Raw genomic sequence first — 11,533 nt, 5'->3', positions numbered from 1 at the left:
ACCAGACAAGGGTAGGATTTGCCCAACTTCACTCTGTAGCCAGGGCCAGAACTAGACTGGAGCCCAGGCTCCTGAGCCCTGGGCCAGAGCTTTCTTCCAGCCCTCACTGCCTAGGCTGGCATTAACTTTTTCATGCCTGAGTGCTGTGTGTCTCCAGTGAGATTTTGTTTTGGGGAGTAGGAAGTGGGTCCAATCCTCTTGTCTATAGGTGGGTAGTGTGACTGAGTGGTAAAGAGCATGGGTGTTGGCGCCTGTACGCATTAGCCTGGGCACATTTTAAATGTCAGCTTCCTCATCTCTGAATGAGGATGATTGCAGTACCACTTTTCCAGGGCTGTGGTGGGGAGTAAATGTGATAACACAGGCAAAGCATGTAGCACAGGGCCTGGGATATAATCAGTGCTCAGTAAAGTTTAGCTACCATCTCTGTGCCCATCTCACCTCCTCTGCAGGGCTAACTCAACTTACCTTTCACTTGGCAGATGGTGACCTCTCAAGGGGCACCAAATGGAAACCAGGAACTGACCACAGAGCCACAGCCCATGTTGGCAGGTGGCTCCTTGGTGCATCAGGAAGAAAGGCCCTTGGGGCTTGCCTGACTTCAGAAGTGTCCAAGTCTCAGCGGACCTCAGTGGTGCCTCCTCTTGCTCAAAGATCTTACACTGCTGTGCCTGGTGAGAATCTTAATAATAAAAAGCCACCATTTGAGGGTTTTGCCAGTGCCAGGACTTGTGCTAAGCTCCGTACAAGTGGGATAGTCTGCTCTGTGCCCTCCCTCCTGCCACACACCACAAGGGCTTTGGAATTCTGAGGCTGGTTCATTTCTTCCACATCTCATCACAGTGCCTGGAGTGATGTCACACCGAAGACTGTGTCCCGTCATTCATCCAATGTATTGGTATCTCCTACTACCAGGCACTATTCTAGGCAGGGAACAAAACAATATAAATCCTTGCCCTCTTGGAGGTTACAATTGGGGTGGTGGGGGGGAGGATGCTGCAGGCAAGGTATAGAGAGGAAAACGCTGGAATATTAGACACCTTTACAATTTTTATTAGGATGATCATATAGAGATATATATCTCTGTCTATCATCTATCATCATCTATCTAGAGATAGATATATATCTATATAGCTATATGTAATATCACTTAAATACTACCCAAACAGGCCACTCTGGGGCATTCAAGTAGGTTCCTGGGTCAAGCATGGAGGGCAGGGCACAGCAGCCAGGAGCTCAGTCCAGCTGTGTCATCTTGGGACATTGGTGGCACCTCTGAGCCTCAGTTTCCTCGGTTATTTAGGGAAATCACAGTGAGTTCAGCCTTCCTGGGCCGTGGAGAGTATTCCATTGGCCCGTGGAGATTGCTTTTTCCGCGGGGCAGCCAGGACAGAGACAGACGTGAGGGCGGGAGGGAGCCGCGTCCGCTTACCCAGACGAGCGCGGACGTGGAGCTTTTCTCGAAGGTTACTTAAGGCCGCTTCGCGTGGAAGCGGCGGCGGGCTGGATAGCGCGAGTCTGTGGAGGGGGGAAGGGGCGTGGGGAGTGGGGGCAGAGGGGCGTGGGGAGTTGGGGCGCGGCGCTCCGGGGAGCGCAGGGCGCGGGGGAGTCGGGTTTCAGAGCGCTGGTGACTCAGGGCGCGGGCTGGGAGCCGGGAGCCTGCCCGCCGAGGCCGCTGCCCAGCGCCGCCTTTGTTTCCTGCAGGAAGGGCGAGCAGCGCAGCGCCCCTTCGCCTCCGCGGGGCTCCCTCGACTCAGCACCTTCGGGGCTCCACAGAACCCACGAGATGGCGCCAAGGTAGGACCCAAGTCCCGGTGTCTCGGCCCCTTCGGCCGCTCTTTACCACCTCACCTTCTCTCTCTCGGCCACTTCTTGCAGGAGGAACGGGCAGTGCTGGCGCCTGCTGTGGCTGCTTTGGGTCTCCGCGCTTCTCTCGGCTGTCATCCGGACCCGCGCCGCAACAGGTAGGCGACCCAGCCTGAGGTGGCACCGACTGCCTCCGCGCCCCGGGGAGGTTGGTGTTGGCGGCGGGAGCAGCTGCGGTGCGCGCTTCATTCCTGAACATAAAAGGGAGTTCTCGCCGCTTGGTGCGCACTGGAGGTCCTGCCGCGGCTTCCCCGAGCAATGCACGGGGTTAGAAGGGTGGATGGAAGTCCCTGGGCAGCCGGGGCGGGTGGAACGCTATCTGGACGCCTAAAGTGTCTAAGCCAGGCGCGGTCCCTCCAATGATGGGCGGCGAGGGACCTTGGAAGCACTGTGACAGTACCAGAGGCTCCGCGGTGACATTTAGCTCCTGCTCACCCAGCGCCCGCGCGCAGGTCGTGCGTGCTGCCTGGCTCATTGTACGGCCAGGTCTAGTGCCCTCCCTGTACACAGGTGGGAAGCATGACTGCCAGCAGACACACCTAGTGCCTTTGCAGCGAAAGAAATAACGGGACTGATTGCTCTGACGCCTAACTCAGCGATCAGTGACCCAGGGAGTCACATCCATGGGGCAGTGGCTCCATGCGTGATGCGAAGAGTTACGGGCTGGGAGCCAGGGGATCTGGCCCCTTCTGTTCCCTGAGCCTCACTTTACCTACCAGGACCCAGCGGTGGTTGGATGAATAGTAGGGTCTTAGTTAAAACAGATTTCTGTTAAGGTGTGTCAGGCTGTGTGGGTTTGAATTGTGCCTGAGTTAGGTGGTCTTGTGCCTCAGTTTCCTCATCTGAAAAGGGGGAACAATTAGATCACCTTACCTCCCGGGAATACTGTGATGATTAAGAGAGATATTAGAAATAATGTGCTTTCCACATGCTGACACATACTAGGCACAAAATAAGTGATAGGAATTACGGCTTGATTCTTGCAGTAGCTGTGTGAGAAAGCAATACAGGCATTTTTACAGCAGAGGACACTGAGGATGAGAGAGGCTTAGGCAGCGGCCAATCCCAGAGGAGGATTTGAGCCCAGGTCACCAGGCTCCAGTCCTTCCTCACTCAGCTCTTTCTCCACCCAGTTTAGGGAGAGAACTGTGCTCTCCACCAGTAGACTCGGATCCCTTTTGGATTTAGGTTAGTACACAGCCTCAGTAGAGGGGTGCGGACAGGGGAAAAACTTCTGTCCCTCTGAAGGACACTGGGAATCAAGTGGGTGGCCTGGGTTAACTCTTTGTGTGCTGGAGGAAGCCTGGGACAACCCAGATCATTGTCTCCTTGGGAACGAGACTCAAATGCGATGACGGCTTTTCCTGCCAGAATGTCCAGCCTGGCATTTCTTGCAGATCAAAGGGCAGTTGGAGCACAGTTTTGGCTTCTCAGCACCATGGCCCATGTCGGAACGTTGCAATTTTGTATGTGATATAGGGTACTGCCAACTCAGCGGCAGAGAGCAGCTTCAGGTTCTGTGGTCTTTTGTGAACTTTGCTGCACCTCTCACCCTCAAAAGGAAGAAGGTTTTGGGGAGACACACTGTGGTGTTTCTTTCCTCCTCCTGTTTGGAGGCTGGATCCCTCAATATCAGGTCAGGGCTATGGTTTCTAACACAGAGGAAGTCCTGTTCACATCCATAATGTAAAAAGGGAGTGCCAGGAAATCCTCAGGAGCTGAAAAAGGCCAAGGGAGGGTCCTTTGCTACTGATTGGTATTCAGTGTCCTTTGGGACTCAGAAGAGAATCTTCCTAGATATGCAAAATGCCCTCCTGTACACCAAATTTTGCATGCAGTTTAGTAAACCTAACATTCATAAAGCACTTCATATGTTTGGGCAGGGGTGTGAGCACGCTCATATTTCATTCATCCAGTTCTCACAATCACTACTTGAGGTGGGGACTGGGACTGTTACGACGTAGCTCTGTACTTCAAATAAGGAAACTGAGGCCCCAAGTCCCAACATCCCCTGAGAGTTTCCTGGCCCACGCTGTTTAAAGAGACCTTTGTCAATGGGACTCTGTCCCCCACATCAATCCTTGTCTCCCTAGTGGGTCATGGCTGAGCAGTAAAGTTACAGTATCATTGGAATACCCTATACTTTAGAGGATAAGGAGATTGTTGTGGGGGCAGGGACGGTACTGTTATAAATAATTTGTTTCTGATAATGCTGACATACGCAAATTATTTACTTTTCTTTAAGCTGTGTGATTGTGAACTATAACAATCCATTCAGAAAAATGCTCACAGTCCAAAATGTACAGTCCAATGATTTCTTATACTGCAAACATCATGTAACTCAGGTCAAGAAATAGCAGAGCCCCCAGAAGCTCCTATGTACCCCTTTGCTGTGTTATTCCCTCCCTCCCCTCAAAGGGAACGCTCACCTTGGTCTTCAGAGTGCTCGTGTCCTTTGTTTTAAAAATAACGTTAGTAGCTAAGCATGTATGCCCAAATTCTAAAGTTCCACTTTACTTGATTTTGAATTTTATACATGTAGGATGTCTTCTTTCACTGAATATTAAGTTTTGAGAGTCATTTATACTGTTGCATGGAGCTGGAGTTAATCCATCTTCATTGCTGTGTAATATTCTGCTGTATTCACATAACGTCCATTGTTTATCCATTTTTCTCCAACAACATATGATTCCTTCCATTCGGGGTTAATATAAGTGTGTCTGTGAGCATTTTTGTACATGCCTCTCAGTGCACGTGTGCAGACATTTCTGTTGGTGCTATGTCTAGGAGTGGAGTGCTTGTAATAGGGTATGCAAATCCTCCAACTGAACAGGCAATGCCTACACATCTTCCACTATGGTTGTTCTAAGGTACATGGTCACCAACCTGATACGAAAGTCCCCATTTCTTAGCATCTTCACCAGCACTTTGTCTTGTCACTAGATTTCATTTCAGCCTTTTTGATGGGTAGCTATTAGAAGCTTATTGTAGTCTTAATTTAGACTTTTCTGATTATGAACTTGATCACCTTTTCATGTGTTCATGGGACATTTGGACATCCTGATTCACTTTTGTTATTAAGGTGAAATTCATATAACGTAAAACTAGCCATTTTCATGTGTACAATTCAGTGGCGTTTAGCACATTGACAGTGTTGTGTAGCCATCATCTCTGTCCAGTTCTAAAACATTTTCATCATTCTAAAAGAATACCTTAATTCCATTAAGCAGTCACCCCCTGTTCCCCCCATTCACATACCTCACCAACCCCTAGCAACTACTAAACTGCCTTTTGTCTCTCTGGATTTGCCTACTCTGGATATTTCATATAAATGGAGTCATACAATATGTGACCTTGTATACCTGGCTTCTTTCACTTAGCATCATGTTTTTGAGGTTCATCCATGTTGTAGTATAGACCAGTACTTCATTCCTTTTTATGGCTGAATAATATTCCATTGTGTGGATGTACTACAATTGGTTTGTCCATTCTTCCACTGATGGGAACATTTGAGTAGTTTCTACCATTTGGCTATTGTGAATAGTGTTATTATGAACACTTGTGTACAAGGATTTGTTTGAGTACTTGTTTTCAACCATTTTGGGTATATAGCTAGAAGTGGAATTGCTCGGTCATAAGGTAATTCCAGGCTTAAGTTTTTGAGAAACTCCCAAACTATTTTCCATAGTGACTGCACCATGTTACATTCCTACCAGCAGTGTACAAAGGTTCTGATTTTTCCACATTTTTGCCAACACTTGTAATTTTCCATTTTTTAAATTATAGCCATCTTAGTGGGTGTGAAGTAGTATCTCATTGTGGTTTGGGTTTGCATTTCCATGACGACTAATAATGTTGAGCATCTCTTCTTGTGCTTGGTAGCCATCTGTAGATCTTTGGGGGAAATTCTGAAAACTAATCAGAGCAGGTTCAGGTTTTTCCTCTAAATCACTCACTCGTGCTCACTGACCATCGTAGGTGGTTTCCCGAGTGAGAAAGAAATAATAGTCACACCTGAGATTTTGCAGGTAAATGGCCTCTCACCTGACCTATGCCCTGGCCTGTAATGAGCTACCATTGCTTACATGTGATTAGAATTTATGATGAATATAAATGATTGTAGTATTTTAATTACTGGCTGATTTTTTTGTTTGTTTGTTTGTTTCATCTAACGTTGGGAATGCCTGTGGCTGCATCACTTTCCACTTGCGCGTTTTACAGCAGCATGAAGGCTGAAAACCTCTGGAGCACTGAACTACTCATAGCTCCCCATATGTTGTTGAGATTTTGCAGTCTCCTTGACTTTGCACAAGGTGTGGACTGATTTCCCTGTCTAGAGCACACTTTCTCACCTTCCCTTTCTCTTTAAGGTCTAATCTTACCAGTAGCTTAAATGCCACCTCTTTCAGAGTGCCTTCCCCAATCTCTCCAGCTGAGCTTTCTCATCACGAAACCCTTCCAGCCCTTCATCTCTCTCTCTCTCTCTGCAGGCCCCCCACTGTCTCCTCTATAATCTCAGTATGCTTATTCATCTCCCTGGAGAGTGTGGGTCCTGCCTCATTTGTCTGGAGTTGTCTCCTTGGACTTGGGCCATTTTGCTATGATCAACAGTACTGCTGGGGACATCTTTAGACAAATGACCTTTGTTTTCTTTTGGGTATTTCCTTTGAGTAGATTCCCCCAAACAGACAGAACTAGTTGGATAGTTCCTGTGTATTTAGACGGAGCTTTCCTAGACACACATTCAATCACGCCACCCACTAGTTTAACTGCTCTTGCTGGGTTCTCATTGTGCTGAGGGCGGAGTCATGACCCTTACCCCAGAGGGCCCTGTGTGGTCCAGCCTCTGCCCGTCTTCTGTTCTCCACTTACACACAGCCCCTCTTGACTTGGGCTCGCACCAAGCCACTGGCAGATTTCTAAATGAGGTATGCGATGTCTCACCTCTGTATCTTTGCACGGGTTGGTCCCTTTTTGAGACTGCCTTTCCCTTTGTCCACCTGGCAAATCCCATTCATTCTTTTTTTTTTTCTTTTCTTTTTTAATTTTTTATTGGGGAAGGGGAACAGAACTTTATTGGGGAACAGTGTGTACTTCCATTCATTCGTTTAGGTTCCTTTGTGGGAAGCCCTCCTGCTCTGCCAGGCATGTTGGGTGTCTCCCCTCTGGGCTAACACTGTCTTCACCCGTCCCTCACTCGCAGGGCATTTCAGACTGGACAATGACTGTTGATCTCTCGTTGTCCTCCCCTACTACACGGGAAGTTCAGTGAGGCGGGGACTGGGCGTTGTCCAACTCTGAATCCCAGGACCTAGCCCAGGTCCTGGCACAGTGGGCACTCAGGAAACTTTCAATGAATCAGAGAAGAAATGAATGGGTAGGTCTAGCCTGTGGTCTAGAGAGAGTGTGCCAATTTACTACTTCCTCTGCAGTGTGTAAGTCATCTTGATTCTTCCACAGCTCTGCCCACCATGGGGTGACCATGGCTGAGTAATTGGGGTACCTTATTGAGCTTTTAGTTTTCTTTCCTTTAATAACTTTCAAAAACTAGGTAGGCTGGAATTTACACTAATGTTACTTTACTCTTTATCTTTTTTCATTCCATCTCATTGTATAAACAATTTTTCTAGCTTATCCCCACTCGTCTTATCCTTGATAACCTCTGTTTTGCCAAAAATTGTACTTTTATATTTTCTCTGCTTGCTAACTAGATGAGCTAATATAGTTTTCTTTAATGTCTACAGCTTGAGCCATTCAATATGTACCATAGATTAGGGTGTAATCTGAAGTCAGTTCTTTTCCATAGTGGTACATTGGATTCCCCCAAATATGAATTAAAATGTGAGCTGTTTCCCCATCATTTTGTTTCTTCCGGTCGTCATATAATTTTTTTCCTGAAATTTCTATACTACTGGTCACTTTCTTGTGCATGTGTGTTTATTTTCTTAAAAATCCACATGGTCTTGATAATTGTTGCTTTGCAACATGTGTTAAAATCTGGTAAGGGAACTCACCCCTGCCTCCTGCATTGAGCCATAAATTCTTCAGCACAGATTGATTTGTCACATAGTTTCCTCTTGATAGCTTGGATCCTGAGAGAGGTAGCAGGCAGGCGAGGGTTATAAAAAGGGAGACAATCTTACAAGAAGATTCAGTTGGAGACATTAATGTGTAGTAAAGAGAACAGGTGAGTAACTAAGGCTTCAGAGTCGGAGTAGCAGATTGTGGGTTGTGAGCTATTGCTTGTGACACACCCCAGGGCAGCTGAGATGGGTCAGGGGTATTGGAAGGAGCCAGGTTTGCTGACTGATCACCTACCTCTGCTCCACCCCAACTTGAGTGAGAAAACGTCTCAAGTTAGAGCAGAACCTGAGAAAAGATCCAAAGCTCTTCTGGGACTAGATCTGATGAGGGATACATGAGACCTACTTCACCTAGTGAGTGCAACCCAAACCTTATCCCCATCAGAACTCAACTTAACCCAACCCAGCCTAATCCAGTTCAATTCATTTCACACTTGTTGTATGCCATGGGTGATTTAAAGAACTAGAAGGGCAGAAAACTGTTCTGAGGTCCCTGGTATCTCTCTCAAGTGACCGTGACCCCTGACTTTAGTTAGGTGTTGGGGGAGCCCCTTCCTGGTTTCAGAGAACTTAGCTAGAGTCTGGCTTGCAGGGAGCAGCCCCTCCTTAGGTCTGTCCAGAAGTCACCCATCCCATCACAGAGGGACTCAAATGAGGCCCAGCTTAAAAGCCCCCTCCACCACCAGGAAGTCTTTTATAGCTAGCTTCCTCCCAAAGGGCACATCTGTTGAAGTCTTTAAAACTGTCTGCCCTGTTCTGTGTTCTGGCTACTGTGATAGGTTTCTGTCTTCCTCCCATGTTTCCTGGCTGCCTGCTTTCTTTGAGGCCCTCTGGGGTGGGTAGTGGGGTGGTTTAAGAGCTGCACTGGACCCAGTGCCCACCCTGGAGGGACTCACATTCCAGTAGTAGAGACTGGTGTGAAGCAGCTGGCTTGAATGCTAGGGAGCTTGTCCTGCAAGTAGCAGGCTCGCCTCTGCACTGCCGAAGTAGGGGTGTCCATTTTTACCAGAATATGGGGGAGGTGGCGGAGGTAAGCAGGCTTTTAGAGAGGGGATTTAGTTTTTCAATAATGTTTCAAATTTTTGATAAGAAAAATCGTAGTCATTGTAAAAACCTAGGGGGAGAAAAGGAGTTTGTAAAGATCATATATCATCTCAGAGATGAAACCCTTCTAACATTTGGTGGGCTATCTTTCAAGTCTATTTTCCATGCCTAAATAAGTGCGTATATTGATACGTAATATGAATAGAGCTTTCTGTGCGTTGTATTTTGTTGCTTGGTTTTTCCCCCCTTAACAATCATCTAGGCACTTCCTCGGGAACATTAAATATTTTTCCCTAACATCCTTTGTAATTGAAATAGTATTTCATTATGTGGCTGTCCCATAATTAGACTTGTTCCCTTTTAGGTCTTTAGGCTGTTTCCAGTTGTTCACTATTATAAACACTATTGTGAAGACCCTATTCTTGTTGCTCTGTATTTGACCATTTCTTTGATTATTTCCTAGCACGAATTCCTAAAACATATTGTTGGGTCTAGTGCATGCCCATTTGGAAGGCTTTTGTTACATCCTTTGGAAAGGCAGTAATAATTTACTCTCCCCACAACAGCGTATGAGAATGCCTCGCTCACCCCACCTTTGTCTAGTGCTGCTGTTTCTTTCATTTAAAAGGAGAAACTAACAACTAAGGGGGCAGTGCCAGCATTACTGCTGCAAACTGTCCTTAGTCGAATAGAGTCTGGGATTTCTTCTTCCTTTCCCTCACCCTCAAATTCATTCATTTATTTTGCATGTGTCTTGTGGTGAGGGCTAGAAGAGAAGAAGGTTTTTCAGGAAATTAGAACGCAAGAGCTCAGGCCACAAGGACCTTGGTGGTTCTTAACCTTGGCTGCACCTTAGAATCACCCTGGGGATTCAAAAGGAACCTGATGCCCAGTCCTCCCCCATTTCCAGGATTCTTGGTTAATTCATCTGGGGGATGTCCCGTCATCAGCAGGGTTTGAAAGCTCCTCATGTGCTTCTAAGGTGCAGCCAGGTTTGAGAGCAACCAATGTAGTCCAACAGCTTCCTTTCAAAGGTGGTGATCCTGAGTCCCAAAGAGGAAAGCAGCTGTCCACGATTGCAACATAGGTCAGGGCAGAGCTGACACTGGACCCCAGAGGGAGCAATCAGGGGTACAGCTCATGTGCGTGAGCTCTGAGATCCTGGGTTCACATCTCAGCTCTGCTAATTCTCATTGAGTGACCTGGGGCCAGTTACCTCTCTTTTCCTTATCGTCCTTATCTGTAAATTGGGACAATAATTCCTACTGTGAGGAGAAATGAGATAAGCATCAGGCCTGTAATTGGTGACCAGTTCAATACCTCCTTCTTTCCCTGCTCCCACATCACTTTGGTTCCTTGAGGGCAGGAACCCTATTTTATTTATCCATGCTTCCTCAGCGTCTGACATGGCACCACATGGACACAATGAGCATTTGAATACATTAATGAATGAATCATTCAAAGCCTGAGAATGTGGAGATCTTAGTGAAAACTCAGCATGAAGCCCTGACCATAGCAGTCTGTGTGTGCTTCCAGCCCTGCTGGAAGACCACCCACCGCCATCCACTGCAATGGATGATGGAGGGGCCAGAGCGGGGTGGGAGCAGGGGCTGGATATAGCCTATACATCGGGGGTAAAATGCATGTCATGAAAGAAAAAGAAAGAGATGCATTTTGGGTGCTGGAAAGTTATAACCATTCCATCCTATAGAACAGAGGTGCAGAGAGTCTAAAAGCTGAGGACAAATTGAACCTAAATTAATGCAGTTTCAACAATGTCACACACAGAACGCCATCTGAAGTTGGGTCAGCCAGTTGCATTTCCCCTTCCAGACACACAGTCTTAGTGGTGGTGAGTTCTGTCTTTATTTTCAGCACACAGGTTTGTCTCTTGGCCTCTGTTCTCTCAACCCTACAACCCACCTCCATATTGCAGCCTGGTAGTCTCCTAGCTTATTGCAACTCAAATGTGGTCCATCAACCAGGAGCAGCAGCATCCCCGGGAACTCAGTAGAAATGCAGAATCTCCAGTCTTACCCACAGACTCAATAAATCAGAAGCTGCATTTTAACAAGATCCTTGGGAATTCGCATACACATTAAACTTTGGGCAGCACTGTAAAACCAACTCTGATGATGTCACACCTTCTTAGAGCCCTTTATTATCTTTTTATGCTCACCACCTGTGTTAGACAGAGTACTGGCCCACCAAAGGGGTCCACATCCTAATCCCCAGAACCTGTGACTATGTTAGGTTACATGGCAAACAGGAATGATGATTGCAGATGGAATTAATATTCATAATCAGCTGACTTTAAAAAAGGGTGAGGCTCCTGCATTACCCTGAATGGGGGGGGGGGGGCGCAGTGTAATCACAAAGGTCCTTTGTGTGCTCCCTTCTCCCAGCCTTTGCTAGTGCCATCTCACAGTCTGGAATATTCTCCCTGCTCTGTTGAAATCGTCTTTTGCCTTTTCTCCTTTATAGACTTGCTGCTTAAAGTGTGGTCCCTACGCGAGCAATATCGGCCTCACCCAGGAAGT

General features: G+C 47.0%; 1 protein-coding gene across 3 annotated transcripts in view; it reads left to right on the top strand.

The window, feature by feature from the left end:
- Window positions 1-1,288: 1,288 nt before the first annotated feature.
- The window catches only part of COL15A1 (collagen type XV alpha 1 chain), a 97,466-nt gene continuing 87,221 nt past the window's right edge, over window positions 1,289-11,533 (top strand). Inside the window, exons 1-3 of one of the 3 annotated variants that reach the window (XM_074330765.2) lie at window positions 1,289-1,313; window positions 1,705-1,797; window positions 1,879-1,964. In XM_074330765.2, coding sequence (XP_074186866.2) covers window positions 1,787-1,797; window positions 1,879-1,964 — 97 coding nt within the window. In that variant the 5' untranslated portion in view covers window positions 1,289-1,313; window positions 1,705-1,786. Of the gene's footprint in view, window positions 1,314-1,378; window positions 1,517-1,704; window positions 1,798-1,878; window positions 1,965-11,533 lie in introns of those variants that run through there. The other 2 variants (XM_019729215.3, XM_074330763.2) reach the window with 2 other exon arrangements.

Source organism: Rhinolophus sinicus, chromosome 16 (assembly GCF_057876585.1).
Source record: "Rhinolophus sinicus isolate RSI-liver-muscle chromosome 16, RSI-T2T, whole genome shotgun sequence".
Classification (NCBI taxonomy): domain Eukaryota; kingdom Metazoa; phylum Chordata; class Mammalia; order Chiroptera; family Rhinolophidae; genus Rhinolophus; species Rhinolophus sinicus.
Note: the sequence above shows the minus strand (reverse complement) of the source record. Positions and strands in the feature narration are given on the sequence as shown.